This window comes from Ochotona princeps, chromosome 27 (assembly GCF_030435755.1).
Source record: "Ochotona princeps isolate mOchPri1 chromosome 27, mOchPri1.hap1, whole genome shotgun sequence".
Classification (NCBI taxonomy): Eukaryota; Metazoa; Chordata; class Mammalia; order Lagomorpha; family Ochotonidae; genus Ochotona; species Ochotona princeps.
This window is the reverse complement of record NC_080858.1, coordinates 9110372-9127184: the sequence shown is the minus strand read 5'-3', so window position 1 is coordinate 9127184 and position 16813 is coordinate 9110372. Positions and strand designations below refer to the sequence as shown.

The 16813-nt window shown below is 43.6% G+C and overlaps 1 protein-coding gene across 5 annotated transcripts in view; it reads right to left on the bottom strand.

Moving 5' to 3' along the window:
• The window catches only part of DNAI7 (dynein axonemal intermediate chain 7), a 69087-nt gene that overhangs the window by 5377 nt on the left and 46897 nt on the right, over positions 1-16813 (bottom strand). For all 5 annotated transcript variants that reach the window (XM_058656057.1, XM_058656053.1, XM_058656054.1 and 2 more), the window contains 2 exons: positions 15148-15308; positions 12008-12164 (listed from right to left, as the gene is read on the bottom strand). In XM_058656057.1, the coding sequence (XP_058512040.1) occupies positions 12008-12164; positions 15148-15308 (318 nt within the window). The remainder of the gene's footprint in view (positions 1-12007; positions 12165-15147; positions 15309-16813) is intronic.

Sequence of the window (16813 nt, the reverse complement as noted above, 5' to 3'; positions counted from 1 at the left end):
TGTAGAGGATCCCCACTTTGGAGACGCCTTCCTGGCCGGTGGAGATGGACCCCGACAGCACCTGCAGCTCTCCCCCTGCCCCACTGTGCTAACGTACACTGAGGTAAATGCCTTGCGCAGTGGTCTACTGGCCCCTTGGAACACCTGCAGGCTTCATCCGAGTGCGGATTCCAGTTCTGACTGCTCCGCTTGGCATCGGGCTCTCTGCGGATGCACCAGGCAGGAAGCAGATGGCTCGTGTGCTTGAGCCCTGGGCACACCCACAAACCACCTGGCTGCAGCTCCTGGCTCTAGCCTGACCCAAGCACTTAGGGAGTAAACCAGTAGTGGGAGCGTTCTCTCACTCTGTCTTTCAACTACATGAAAATAAACATTTCATAAAAAAAAACCTACCAATTCCCAGTATTTTCTGGCCAACAGTTTCCCATAGTTTTAACATCATTGGAGATGTACAATACTCCTAAATTGTACACGAATTGTACCTCCCTGAATTGTGCAGGATAACTTACCTTGTCTACTTCTAATCGAGTGATGAATTTTCGATGTAATGAACACTTAGGAACAATGACTAATACAGTGACACCTCTAACAAACAGTATCCAAGGAGAAATTACAGAACTATTCAATATAGTTCACAGTTTCATCTGCTGGAACCATATCGTTAATATACGAACTATTTGAAATATACACAATCTTGTAGCCCTATCTATAGAAATACAAATGTGGAACACTGAGTTATTAATAAAGAAGCATAAACTATAAACTATTTTTGGCAGAAATTCCTCTATTTTTCTGAAAGCAGCAAAAAAGTGGATGAAGTAAGAAGCCCCTGGTCCTAGTTCCCTAGCCAGTCCCCGTCCTCTCCCCATACCTGGAAATCCCTTTACAAAGGGATGACCGTAAAACAATTTGAAAAACAACACGTCACAGCATTTATTTAGAATCCTCAAAACTACATAATTCAGCCATCAGATCAAGGCCTTTCTGTATTCGGCCAGCCTGACTGGCGAGATGACGCAACAGAGGTGCCTAGGCTCACTCCTTCTCCTGCAGAAACTGGAATGAAGCCATTAAATAGCTGCATTTGTCGACGGGCGTTGTGGTACAATGCATTAAGCTGCTGCCTGCAATGCCACAATCTCACACTGGCGCCGGTTCAAGTCCCGGCTGCTCTACTTCTGATCCAGCTCCCTGAGACATACCTGTGAAGAAAACAGCTGAACAGGGCCCCAATCCTTGGGCCCTCACACCCAGGTGCGACACCCAAATGAAGGCCCTACATCCCAGCTTCAGCCTGGCGGCTACGTCTAAAAAATAAACCAGCAAATGAAAGAGTGTGTGTGTGTGTGTGTGTGTGTGTGTGTGTGTATGACAGAGACTCTGCCTTTGAATTAATTTTTTCAAAATAGCTGCCTTTGGGGCTGAAGCAAATCAAGACACACAGTGCACAGGAACTTCTGCAGGACATGGAGAGCTGTACTAGGGCAGGGACTGTACCAAGCCAGTAGGAAGCAATGGCCCTGCTGCGCTGGCCAGGGCAGCGCCACCATGTGGAGGGAATGGGTCCGTGATGAAGTCTCGGTGGCAACCACTCTCGTGGACGCCAGTGACCGTCATGACAGGACAGCCATGCACATGCTGCTGGCCTCCAGTCCACACCTGACTTTCACCTGAGGGCAGAAACTCGCACCATCTACTTCTAAGCCACTGCCATAGCATGGGGGTGCATTTCATGGGCCAGGCCATGCTGCCTGCTTGTCACTGACCTCACATACTCCTGCTGGCACAAATGATATGATTTCCCAGCGACAATCACTCACAACCAGCCATTGCTAGGCCAACGTGCATGTGCCACCCTCCCCATTGCTGTAACAAGACACATGACCAACACAGAACTAGCCTGAGCCCAAATGCACCGCGCCCTGCCAAGCTGCTGCATTACTGAAGAGGCACCCAGCATGCTCGTGTGTCTAATGTCATCAAACTGCTCTATCCCTCAACCCTGGGTCTTGGAATCAGAAATGCTCCCTGATCCCACAGTTGTAGGCAACTTCCTGAAAGACAGGATTTCACAGCGCTACACTGTAACGCCCCACTGTAAGCACAGCCAACATGGTCTAGCAAACCAACATACTAAGACGCATCCTTAGGGAGAAGTTATTATAAAATCCACCTGAGAAAAGTAGGAGAGAACACTGCTTTGTCCAATGTGCACATCTCAAGATGGGAACATGGAAGGTACCAGAACAACTAGGAACAGAATCCAAACCAAAGGAGATTAAGGAAACATTTGATTAAAAAATGAAAGAAAAATTATACGGAAATCCCACGATACAAGAATATGCAGACTGAGGAAATTAGGAAAACGATTCATGACATGAATGAAAAATTCATCAGAGAGATAAAGAGCCTGAAAAAGAGCCAAGCAAAAGCCTTAGAAATGAGTAATATGGGGCCCGGCGGCGTGGCCTAGCGGCTGAAGTCCTCGCCCTGAACACGCCGGGATCCCATATGGGCGTCGGTTCTAATCCCGGCAGCTCCACTTCCCATTCAGCTCCCTGCTTGTGGCCTGGGAAAGCAGTCGAGGACAGCCCAAAGCCTTGGGACCCTGCACCTGTGTGGGAGACCCGGAAGAGATTCCTGGTTCCCGGCTTCAGATCGGCGCATACCGGCCCGTTGTGGCTCACTTGGGGAGTAAAACATCGGATGGAATATCTTCCTCTCTGTCTCTCCTCCTCTCTGTATATCCGGCTTTCCAATAATAATAATAAAATTTTAAAAAAAAGAAATGAGTAATATGATCACTGATTCAAAATATGCTGATGACAGTAACCGTTAGGGAAGATGGATGAGATTCCTGCATCCCACAGAGGAAAACCTGGAGATGTCACGGCTGGCTCAGTCACTGACTCTCTTCCTGCCACCCACATGACATACCTACACAGTACCAGACGCATCTGAGGAGCGACCCGGTGGGTGGAGCACTGTGTACCTCTTCCCCCATGTCTCTAGTCCTCTCAAACGCATCAACACAAAACAAAAAACCACAGCTAAACGCCTCGAAATCATACTAGAACAAACAGGAGCACAGAATAACTGAAGTTGAAGACATGATCTTCCAGGTAAACACACTCCTATGCCCACACCAAGTAATGATAATCTCTAAGACTTTCAGGATAGCACTAAACAAACAAGAACCTGCATTTGGGGGATACCTGAAGGAGAAAAATCAAGGCAATATAAAACCCGTTTCATGACACAAGGGCTGAGTATCAGCAAGATGGACCAGACACACACACGGACAGGACCTTGGGGAGACAGAGAAGGTCCCCATCAGACTTCTTCAAATCAAGTCATGAAAGCGTAACACAGCAGATTCAAGCCACAGCAGATAACTCAAGTCACACTTTATAAGCCACAAGGGAAAAGAATGACATAAGTTAAGAAAGAAAAAAAAATCCCGCCAAGATTAGCAAAGCCATCCTTCAAAATCAGGGAGACATAGATTTTTTTTCCCAAGAAAAACAAATCAAACCTCCCTGCAACCAAAACAAACCGAACCCCCAGCAACCAAAACAAACCAAACCAAAATGACAATAATGAAAAACACAAAAACAAACGGAAGGAATTCATCATCACCAAATTGGTCTTTCAAAAGATGCTCAGGAGAGTTGTACACCCAGAGGCAAAATACAGGTCGCCACAGCCATGGAGTGGGCGTGTGCCACACCAGCCAGGCTGCCTGTGATGCTCACATCTCATACTGCAGTGGCTCACTGCTCTGCTTCTGTTCTACCTTCCTGCTAAAGCCCATCCCAGAAGGCTGCAGGTGATGGCTCACACATTTGTGTCCCTGCCACCCATGCGGTAGACGTAGATGGAGTTCTTAGCTACTCTCTTCAGTCTGGCCCAGCCCTGGCTCTCGCAAGTATTTGGGGAATAAATCATGAATGAAAAATGAGTGTCTATATATCTGTTTCTCTATCTTTCAAATCAAAATGAAGAAAAATTCTAAAAAGATAACTAGAGATCATAAAAATATCACATCAAAATATAGGGCCCAGTGGCGTGGCCTAGACGCTGAAGTCCTCGCCCTGAACGCACCGGGATCCCATATGGGCGTCGGTTCTAATCCCGGCAGCTCCATTTCCCATCCAGCTCCCTGCTTGTGGTCTGGGAAAGCAGTTGAGGACGGCCCAGTGCCTTGGGTTCCTGTACCCTTGTGGGAGACCTGGAGAAGGTTCCAGGTTCCTGGCTTTGGATCGGTGCAGCACCGGCCATTGCGGCTCACTTGGGGAGTAGAATCATCGGATGGAAGATCTTCCTCTCTGTCTCTCCTCCTCTATGTATATCCGCCTTTCCAATTAAAAAAATCTTACAAAAAAAAATTTTAAAAAATACAAAACGCATTAGGAAACAGTCAAGTATAAAACACTCTAGGGGCCTGGTGCAATGGCTCAACTGGCGAATCCTCTGCCTTCCAGCATCAACATCCTATATTACCACCACATCATGTAACAGCTGCTCCATTTCCCATCTGGCTCCCTACTGCTCCACTTCCCATTCAGCTTCCTGCCTATGGCCTAGGAAAGCAGCAGAGGGTGGCCCAAAGCCTTGGGCCCTGGAACCCATGTGGATACACGAACAAAACTCCTGGCTCATGACTTTGGATCAGCTCAGCTTCAGCCACTGCAGCCATCTGGGAAGTAAATCAGCAGACAGAAGGCCTTGGTATCTCCTTCTCTCTTTAAATCTGCATTTCCAATTAAAATTTTAAAAAGCAATAAAAAGAAATTTTAAATGTCATACCCCATCCATTCAGCAAACCAACAAACCACAACAGTGAATAACTGAAGAGGAAGAAAGCATTGCAAGTAGTTTTTTTTTTTTTTTTTTTTTTTTTTTTTTTAGATTTAAAATATGTATTTATTTGGTGCAAACAACTTTTGAACTCTATGAATAGTTTATTCAAAATATATTTTTCACAGGTTTCTTAATAACCCTTCTAAGTATGTACCAGCAGAGAGAGAAATGTATATGACTTCCTTTCTTTTTTTTTTTTTTTTTTTTTCAATTTTTTTTTCTTTAATATTCATTTATTCATTAATTACATTGCATTACATGACTGGGATTCCCCCCCTTCACCCCAAACCCTTCCCCCATCATGAATTCCTTCACCTTGATGCATAACCACAGCTCAAGTTCCGTTGAGATTCCCTAATTAAAAGTTTACACCATACAGAGTCCAGCATCCCACTTGTCCAGTTCAAGTTCAACGGCCTCTTAGGGAGGCCCTCTCAGGTTTGTAAAGTTGACAGGTCCAGCTAAGTCTTTTAATTACAATCAAGTTCTTTATTGTATGGTTAACCAGACTGAGAATAAATTAAAATGACAACCTGGTTACAAGTAACCAACTTAACCCAGCATAGACATAGCCAAAAAGTTAAAGAACTACGGTACATCATAGTCCTTGCAAATAAAAGCCAACACTAAGAAGTAACTACACTTAACAATCAGCAAAAATAGACAAAGATAAAAACTATTTGCAAAATGGAAAGTTCCACCCATGCTGCCAGCATCCCATATAGGTACCTGTTCCAATTCCAATGCAGCCCCTTGCCTGTGGCCTGGGACAGCAGCAGAGGCTGGGCCAAGCCCTTGCACCCGTGCACCTCCATGGGAGACCAGGAGAAGCTCTGGCCTAACTCCTGCTGCTGTGGCCATTGCGGGGAGTGAACCAGTGAATGGAAGATCTTGGTCCAGTTCTATCTCCCCCTCCCCCTTCTAATTCTGTCTTTCCAATAAAATAAACAAATCTTTGAAAATGCAAAGGCCATTCTTAGTTAATGCTCAAAGGACTACTTCAGCAAGAAGCTATTTCAGCTCTAAGTAGATATGTATCTAATACCAAATCACCCAGTTTAATAAAACATGCTCAGATCTCAGGGGAGAAAGGGACGCCGACGTAATAGAGGAGGACTTCAACTTCCTCCTATCAACAGACAGTTCATCTTAGCACAGTTACGAACAAAGAAACAGACTGTGCAGCAGACCAAATAAACCTAAGACACCTTTACCTTTTACACAGAGCTGCAGAAAACGTTATGTTCCGAAGCAAATGCAACATTCTCTAAAAAGAGCCATATAGTAAGTCACAAACCAAGTCCAAACACCAAAAACTCAGAAAAATTTTAACTCTCCTGATCAGTACATAATCAAGCAGGAAATCAACAACAAAAGAAACTTTAGGGATTACTCAAATACATGAAGAGTGAACAACTGTCTTTTCAACGAACAGGTCATTGAAACTAAAAGGGAAATTTACATATTTCTTGAAATCAATGAAAATGCAAACTGTATATACTCAAATTTACTAGCACTAAGAGGAAAGTTTAAAATAGGAAGTGCCTGCATAAAAAATAACAGGTATCAAAGAACTCAATGGTGCATCTCAAGAAGACAAAGTTAGAAGGACAGAATGTTTTAGAGTGACAATAAGTCAAAGACAAAAAACATTTACAAACCTGTAAGCAAAACTAACCAAGAAAAAGACTTGAAATCAGAAATGAAATACCAAGATACACAACAGATTGTTAATGACTATTAAGAACAAATAAATGGCCAACATGATGGAAAACTTAGATAAGGGTACATTCGCAGATACAAATAACCTACCAAAACTGAGCCATGCAACAGGAAAAAAGGCTTAGGAGGTCGTTAGTAAGTAAGGAGATTTGAGCAGTAACAAATAGTCTCCCCACAAAAGCAGCCTCAGTGCTGGATGGCAACACTGCTCAGTTATACATTCCTTTAAAACATGCATTTCTTTAGTTATTTATTCATTTATTTGAAAGAGTTACAGAGAGGGGGAGATGGAGCCGGTCAGGCTGAAGTCAGGAGCCATCATCAGGGAACGAGGTCAGAGCAGGGCAGTGAAGGCACACAGCCGTGCTCAGGGGACCCCAGTGTCCCAGGCTGCAGTCTAAACTGCCATAGTGCCACCTACCCTGCCCTTTAAACATTCTGAAAAAAAAAAATTATTAGCGTGAAAGAAACAGAGAGAGACAGAGAGATGTGGAATGATTGATTCTATCCATTGGTTCACTTCCAAGTGACTCTAACAGCCAAGTTGGAGTAGGCTGCAGAGTCAGAAACTCCATCGAGGCTTCCCACATGGCTGTCAGGGACTTCAGTGTGTGGGCCATTTTCTGCCACTTGCCCAAGCATGTTAGCACGAACTGCACTGGAAGTGGAGCAGCAGGGACGTGGACCGGTGATCCAATATGAGCTGCCAGCATAACTGCACACTATGGGGCTCCCCCACCTACCATCTAAGGAAGAATTAACACCAAACTATTAAAATGAATCACATGGAGGACACCTCCAAATCTCATTCCATGCGGCCACATTTTCCTGACACCATAACAGGACAAAGATACAGACACAAACCAATCTTCCTTATGAACACATACACAAACATCCCATTCTAACAGTAAAAAATCGAATTCAACAACATATCAAAAGACCATTCACCATAATCAAGTAGGATTTATCCCAAGGATGCAATGATGGTTCAATACAAGGAAAATAATTTTTTAAACACCATATCAATACAAAGAAACATAAAGTCCAATGATCATATTAACAGATACAGAAAAAGTATTTGTTAGAATTCAGTATCCTTCGATGGGCTAAAAGCCATATAAAAATTGGGTGGAGACAAAAATGAAACACCATAAAGGCCACAGACAGCAAACCCACAACCAACATCAAAATTAATTGAAAGAAAAAAGCCTTGGACCTGGCTTTTAGGATCTGGACCTAGATAAGGATTCCTCTCTCATTGCTCTTATTAACCACAATGGAGCGAGACTGACTCAGAGAAATCAGGCAAGATATAAAAGGGAGGAAGTTATCCTTATCATGGACAATATTTCTCTCCATAAAAACTAGAGGCTTCACTGAAAGCCTGTACTGATGAATGAGCTCGGTAAAGGCAGAGTATACAAAAATCAAAATAGTAGCATTTTTATGTACAAATAATAAAGTTTCTCAGAAAGATTTAAGAGCGATCCAGTTTACAACAGACACAGAAGCTGTGACCTCTACACTGATGTAAGAATTGGAGGGGGCCACACTGCGGCACACAGAGTTAAGCCACTACCTGTCATGCTGAGCTGTTTGTCTGCTTGCTACACTTCCCATCTGGCTTCCTGCCGACACACCTGGGAAACCAGCAGAAAATGGACCATGTGCTTGGGCCCCTGCCATCCATGTGATATATCCGAACGGAATTACAGGCTCCTGGCTTTGGCCTGGCTGGAACTGGTCATTGAGGTCATTGGGAGTAAAACATCAGATGGAAGATTCTCACTCTCTCCCTATAACTCTACCTTCCAAATAAACAGAAGTAAATTTAACAAAACAAAACAAAACAAAACAAAAAATGAAGAGAAAGTGCATGAAAACAGTGCAGTAGTACAGGAGGCTAATCCTCCACCTGTGGCACAAGCAGCCCACTGGGCATCCTTTTGTGTGCTGGCTGCTCCACTCCCAATCCAGCTCCCTGCAAATGGCCTGGGGAAGCAGTGGAGGATGCGCCAAGTATTCAGACTAGTGCACCCACGTGAGAGACCTAGAACAAGCTCCTGGCTTCCAGCTCTGGCCACTGCAGCCATTGTGGGAGTAATACAGTGGATGAAAAATCTCTCTCTCTTGTCTCTCTCATTCTTTCTGTCTCTCCCATACTGACTTTCAAGTAAAATAAATCTAACAACAACAAATGACAAGATTTCCCACATTCATGCACTGAATTTGCTAACTACTCTTCCGCATTACACAGATTGATTTATAGATTTGTTGCAATCCTATGAAAATGACATTCATCACAGAAGTAGAAAAAGTCATAAAATTCATATGGAATCACACAAGACCCTGAATAGCTAAAGTGATCTTGAGCAAAAATAATGAGCTGAATATATCACACTACCTGTTTTTGATTTTTAAAAATATTTGGGATATACAGTATATACAGGATATACCACAGAGCCATAGTAATCAGAACAGCATGGTATTGGCATTAAAACCAGACACATAGATCACACTGAAATAAATACGCACACCTCAACAAAGGTGTCAAAAACACACTGAAGAAAGGATGGATTTCCTAAATGTTGCTAGGAAAATGAGATACCTATATGCAGAAGTCTAGAATTAGATCTTAACCTCTTACCCTGCACAGATCAAACAGATCAAAGTTTGAAATACATGGGTCCAGTATGATAGCCTACTGGCTAAATCGTTGCCTTGCACACCAGGATGCCATATGGGCACTGGTTTGTATCCCAGTGCTCCACTTCCCATCCAACTCCCTGCTTGTGGCCTGGGAAACAGCAGAAGATGGTTCAAAGCCTTGGGACCCTACACCTGCATGTGAGACCCGGAAGAAGCTCCTGGCTCCTGGCTTCAGATCAGTTCAGCTCTAGCTAATGTCACCACTTGGGGAGTAAACCAGAGGACATAAGATGTTTCTGTCTCTCCTCCCCTCAGTAAAACTTCCTTTCCAATAAAAACAAATAAATCTTTTTTAAATGATTAAACTATAAAACCTGATATTATAAAAGTACTACATAAAATCATAAGGGGAAACCTGTAAGACTTCAGTTTAAACCAGGATTGCTGGTAAAGACCCCAGAAGGGATCCAGTGCAATGGCCCAGTGGCTAAATACTTGCCACAAACACACCCGGATCCCATATGGACGCTGGTTCTAATCCTGGCAGCTCCACTTCCCACCCAGCTTGCTGACTGTGGCCTTGGAAAGCAGCAGGCGATGGCCCAAAGCCTTGGGACCCTGAAGAAGCTCCTGGCTTCAGATCAGCTAATCTCTGGCCACTGTGGCCAGTTGGGGGCAGTGAACTAGCAGATGGAAAATCTTTCTGTCTCTCCTCCTCTCTGTAAAATTGCCTTTCCAAGAAAAGTAAAACTTAAAACTTCCTAAAAAAATTTTTAAAAGACCCTAGAAGTACCAGTAGCAAAAGTAAAACTAGACAAGTGTGACCCTGTGAGACCAAAAAGCTTCTGCACTAAAACAAATAACCAACAGAATAAAAACAGTTTATAGGGCCCGGCGGCGTGGCCTAGCGGCTAAAGTCCTCGCCTTGAAAGCCCCGGGATCCCATATGGGCACCGGTTCTAATCCCGGCAGCTCCACTTCCCATCCAGCTCCCTGCTTGTGGCCTGGGAAAGCAGTTGAGAATGGCCCAATGCCTTGGGACCCTGCACCCGCGTGGGAGACCCGGAAGAGGTTCCAGGTTCCCGGCATCGGATCGGCGCGCATCGGCCCGTTGCGGCTCACTTGGGGAGTGAATCATCGGATGGAAGATCTTCCTCTCTGTCTCTCCTCCTCTCTGTATATCTGGCTGTAATAAAATGAATAAATCTTTAAAAAAAAAAACTAAAAAAAAAAACAGTTTATAAATGGGAGAAAATGCTTGCAAATTATTCATTTGCCAAAGGGTTAAAAATAAACAAAAATGTCAACAGCAAAAAAAAAAAATCCAGTTAAAAGTGGCTAAATGATCTGAATAGACATGTCTCAAAAGAGGAAATACATGTGGCCAGCAAACGGGTAATAATATTGTTATTGGCTCCAAATCATCAGCCCTCAGGGACGATGAACTATCATATCACAACAGAATTTTATCAAAAAGAAAAAAATGCTAGTGAGCAAGTAGAAACGGGACGTCACGTGCTGTTGGCGAGAGTGTGAATCAGTACAGCCTTGTGGAGGACAACATGGACAGACTCCTGAGCCAACTGGAAACAAGTCGACTGTGTCATCCTGTTATCCCGGGTCTGGGTCTCAGGCAAAGGAAACTAAGCGAGCCTAGCAAAAAAAAAATACCCATCTCCCATATTTATTGCAGCACTATTCACGGTAGTTAAGTTATATCCTCGACCTAAAAGGTCATCAATGGATGAACAGAGAGAAAATCTGAGACAGACACTGGAGTGTAATTCAGCCACAAATAAAATTCTGTCATTCGCAGACAGCGTTACGTTAAGCGAAATACACTAGGCACAATAGAGACAAATACCCCATTCTCATCAATGTGTGTAAGCTAAGGAAAGGCTCTTACCAACCCAGCAGAGTCATTACTCGAGGCCAGAAGGGATACTGGACAGTGGACGGCAGGGGAAGGTTCTAGTGTTCGCAGCAAAGAGGGCTGACTACAGCCCCCAGGGACGCATAATGCATGCCAAAGGAGCACTTCAGGGCAGGGGCAGTAAGAAAAACAAGCCGATGAGAAGGCTAACCACCTAACTTGATCAATACACACTGCACACATGCATGCTGGGGTCACACTGGGTGCCATAAAAATGTGCAAGTATTATACATTAACCCACTCGAAATTCAGCGAGCCAGTGGCTAAGAGGGCGTGTTTATCAACGATTAGTAATCACTAGCCTACATTTACTGATACTTATGATTGTTAGTAGTTAACATTTTGAAAGAACAGTAATTTTCCACACTTCAAGAATCAAAAGCACAGAACATGTGCTGGCCAGTTGATGTCGTTCTCAAGTTTCTATGTCTACTTCCCATTCCTAGGACTTGTTGGCAATTTGTTCCAGATGAGCAACATTAGCATAATCAAATAGGAATTGTTTATCTTACAAAGGTAGGCTCTTTTTTGATCTACTAAACTACCTTGATATTTTCATTCATTCCTTTTTAAAAAATCAAGACACACTGACATAACTATTAACGAATGGGTCACAGTATAGCAAATATAAACAGTTCAGGCACTACTAGTTATAAAACTTAAACTCCAACACCTCAATAATTTCTATCAGTAGCAACAACAACAAAAAATCCTACAGTTGGCATGGGAAATGAATAACAAGCACTTCTTTACATACTGCACTTGTTTAAAGTGGAAGATTTACATTAGTATTCTCATTTTTATTACATAATTTATAAGACAGTTAAGGCATCGCCATACCTTCAGCATCCCACCTTGCAACCTCAGGATCCTCAAAGAAAACCACGTTTTTGTGAACTTCAACTGTGACCTCTATCGGTGGAAAAGAAATTTCCATCTCATTGTCATCCTCGATCTCTGGAGGATAGGTGAATTTCTGTAGTCCTTCTTTGAGTAGCTTTAAAAAAAAAACCAGCACGATACCGAGATAGAAATAGACAGGCAATAGCTAAAAATAGTTACTTTTAATAAGCACTGAAGTTTGATTCAATTGACCTATAATTAACTAAATGTCAACAAAATGAAAAGATAAATGATTGACGAAGGGGGCAAGATCACTACAGTTCTGTGTAATTACTGAACTTCCTATTGATCAATGCCATACTGGGAACTTTCTTTAAGCTTATCCTCCCTACAAAGTCTGTGTGAGTATGCAACACAGAAGATAACTAAGAGAAATCAGGTAATTTTCCAAATATTACAAAATTAACTTCAAGGAGGCAAGAGAACTCAATTAACATACCTATCAGACCCCAACATCACAGGCTCCACGTGACATTGCAAAGATCAATGTTCCAAAAACTCAAATTTTAAACGCCCGGTCTCAATTACTGGATTATCAGAAAGTATGCTTTTCATTTTTTATTCACTAATCTGAGAAAATCTAATGATGCAATCATAAGATTAATGTTACAGACTACAGCAAACAGTTTAGGCACTAACACGTACAAAATTCAACTCAATTTTACAACCTCTTCACTTCCATCTAGAACAAACATCCTAGAATTGGCCTGGAAACATAGAAGGGCATAGAAAAGAAAGCCCAGACAACCTGCTGAGAAAAGCAGGAATGAATGGGTAGCAGTAGCTGACAGCAAGCGAGTCCTCCGGGATAAGGAAGACTCGCACATTACCAAATGTAGCAGAGAAAGGTCTAGCGAAGTGAGCCAGATCAGAAGTGCTGGAAAATAATAATAATAATAATAATAATAATAACTGGATGGGGCACAATACTAGACATAAAAAGTTACTCAAGACAGCCTTGGGGTGGGGAGAGCTAACACTTTTTCTTGCAAGGGAGAAAAATACAGATGCAAAGGAGATGTTTTGGGGCTTATAGGAGAGCAGGGAGTGATGGTCTCAGGTTATGCCCCCAAAAATGAATAAGTAGCGAGCTTTGGATGGATCCTGGAAACCTCCAGCTCAGTTGCAACCTGCTGATGGTTTTGAAAGGCCACGTTACCAGAGGGATGTCTTTCTTGGACAACCCTTCCCCACACAGTATTCCTGAAATATGGAAGACTGTCCAAATACAGCTTCAGGTAGCTATAAACCAGATTACCTCCCTACACTTGCTCCAATAAATGTATTCTTAACCTATGGGGGAGGGGGAGGCAAGAATGGTAATATTGCCTTCACAGAGGTGAAAGCTAGTTGGCAAACTCAGTGAAAAACTTCCTGCTGGGGACAGGCATTCGGCCCAGTGGTTACAACACTGGTTAGGATGCTCACGTACCACACTGGAAGCTGAGATGGGATTCCCAGCTCTAGTCCTGACTCCGGTTTCCTGGTTAAACACTAGCCCTCCAGAGGCAGTGGGTGATGGCTCAGATAATTGGGTTCTTGGATTGCTAAGGTCCAGCTCCCTGCAGGCGTTTTGGAAGTGAAACAGCTTGAGAGCTTGCTCTCACCATGCCCCAAAATATTTAGGTGAGGCCAGGCCAAAGCCAGGAGCCAGGAGCTTCTTGCAGGTCTCCCACGTAAATGCAGGGACCCAAGGACTTGGGCCATCTTCTGCTGCTTTCCCAGGTGCATCAGCAGGAAGCTGGATTGGAAGTGGAGCTGCCAGAATTCAAACTGGTGCCCATGAGGGATGCTAGTATTGTAGACAAAGGCTTAACCCATTATGCTATAATGTTGCTTCACCGTACTCCCCTCCCCCACAAAATTTTAAAAGTGACTTTTGGTGGAGAAAGCTCAGGTGCCCATACAACCAGAAAATAGATAAACAGTGTATCTGTGGGAATGAAATGCTTGAGGAAGGACTGAGGAGACAGCAAAGACAGCATGGAGAGAGGCTAGGGGGATGTGCACAGGGACGAGACAGAAGGGAGGAGAGAGAAAATAAAAGGAAAGCAGGCCTGACCCACGTAACTGAACAGTATGCTAGCACGCTGTAGGACATGAGTTACCCCTAAGGTAAAGTTCAGGCAAAGCAAAGCCAACAGCAAGCCAAGAGGACTGAGATGCTCCGTGACAGGTGATCTGCCAAGGGCTACTGTCAGTGTTGTCACCCAGCTGTGCTGTGTGCTGGCCGTGTTGGTACCACCTGGACCACTGCTTCTCAGACTGAGGGACCAAGACCAGCACTAACATAGACTGCGCCTTCTCATCCAGTGGTCTGAAGCCACACCCAGGGATTCGCATTTCTCCAAACCCCAGATGATGCCAGGGGATAATGATGCTGTCTGCTCCAGGGACCACGCTCGAGCAACTTGTGTTCTGCATCAACGTGCACGACCCCTGGTCCTCGGGAGGTGCAAGCTGCCGCTGTTTTCACACGTCACTTAGCTGGATCTTGGCTGTCTTCATTCATGTAGTAGCCTACTGACTAGGGTCCTCACCTTGCATGCGTGTGAGATCCCATATGGGCACTGGTTCCTGTCCTGGTGGCCCCGCTTCCCATCCAGCTCCCTGCTTGTGGCCTGAGAAAGCAGATAGTGACGGCCCAAAGCCTTGGGACCCTGCACCCGTGTGGGAGATTGGAGGAAGCTACTGGCTTCGGATCAGCACAACTCTGGTCATTGAGGTCGCTTAGGGAGTGAGTCATTGGATGGAAGATCTTCCTCTCCATCTTCCTCCTCTCTGTGTATGACATTGCAATAAAAATAAAATACATCTTTTAAAAAAAAAAGAAAAAGAAGAGTGAGGGACTTGTGACTGTTGTTGAGGAACTAAACCATTTTAACAATACAGCGCAAAACAGTGGGGGAGGGTAAAAGTGGAAATTCCTGAGCCCAAGGAACCGTATCATGAAAAATAAACAATTTTAAAAAATGAAGAGTTCAAAAATAAAAAAAAGAGTTCATTACATATTAGAGACTTGAAATACAGTAAAAGGAGAAACTTATTTTGAGGTGTCTATTCAAGAAGCAACCTACCTCCACGATCATCCAGCCCTTCACTGGTTTGCACTGCGGAGGAAGCTCCAAGATCTCCAAGTTGTACACGCCGCCCAGGGTTGTGAACTGCAGCAAGTCCACCTCCTTGTCTTCGAAGAGCTCAGGCTTGTCCAGCGCATTCTTGATCAGCAGCAACTGCACTAAAGTTAATGACAGGAAGACAGTTTCCAAATGGGTCACCGCGCTTTCTGCACTTTTCTTGGGAGAGAAATGAAAACAAATCCTCAAACTGGTTCTTGCTCAACTAGCCACTAACACATCTCCAAAAGTAATTAGTTCAAAACTTTTCACCAAGCTAAGCTGAGAGGTGGGAATAGACACATTGAATGGTAGGTAGGCTGTAGGGAACGACTTCATTTTATTCCATAGTAACATTTTAGAAATTTGCCAAAATAAAGAGACTGTCATTAAAATACAATCATAAATGCAGTTTTGGTAAAAGATAAAAACTGTTTAAAAATGCTTAGTTGCCAAATTAAACTTTACAGAACTACCAATGCAACCGAAGACAGACAAGGAAAACACAGATACTGAAAATTTAAGCGGATTCCACCTGCCAGACAAAACTAGGCCCTTGCTCACAGAAAGACAAAGATGGAGGTTTCAAAGTGAAGATACTGGATTGGATCATGTGGGGTGCACAGGATTCTAGGGGGGTGTCGATGATGTCACGGTTCTCAGGCACAGTACAAACGAGGGCTGAGATGGCAGTCCACAGGGGCCACCCCTAACCTTCAGGGAAAGTTACAAGAGCTCAGAAGGTATTAGTGAAGAAAGGAACTCAGACCACTCTTTCTCGTGTGTGTGTGTGTGTGTGTGTGTGTGTGCGCGTGTAAGGAGAATATCCTAATTATCATCTCAGTTCAGTCTCATCCACAAAATGATAACAACAGTGTCCTACAGATATTTGTCACAGAAGTGAATTATTTATGTCAGAAGCCTAGAACTGGGCCAAAGTCAGTGAAAACTTGATAAAGTTATTGTTGTAACTTTCTCCACCCCTGCCAAGCCACCCTGGGATGGAAAAGTAACTCCTGGAGATCAGGTGCTCAAAGGGGTGGATGGAGCCAAGGAAAGTGAAAGGTGTCAACATCCTGTGCTCCTTGTGCATAGTCCATAAACCGCAGTCTGTTTTAAACAAGTATTTAATTCACAAATCATTCACCTCAAAACAAAGCAGGGGGAAAAAAGCTGTGTGCAACTTTATACAATTATTTTTGGGAAGTCCCCAAGTAGAAAAAATTTGGCATCATCTAGAGAGTTTCCTTATCTGACTTCAGTGCCACGTTTTTAACAGAAAATTTACCTGGTAAAGACTACGATTTTATTATTAAGATTTAATCTCCTGGGTGACTGCTAAAACAATGGAAAAGTAGACAGAAGGCTATTACTAAACGTGCTAGCAAATATGCAGATAGAGTCCTTGGAAGTTACAGGAAAGAACAATACTGACCAGGTTAATGGACAACAGGTACCGAAATCTCAAACTGAGACTGATGAAGGAGACGGCGCTCTTCACCCTGACATTTCCAGACTATGTCTGACTTTACCAGGACAAGATTAAATGCAAAAACTTGGGATTGCTCACAGTGCTGAGAAATTCTTAACAGTGCACGCATGCCTGTGAAAGTTTACTAAAATATTG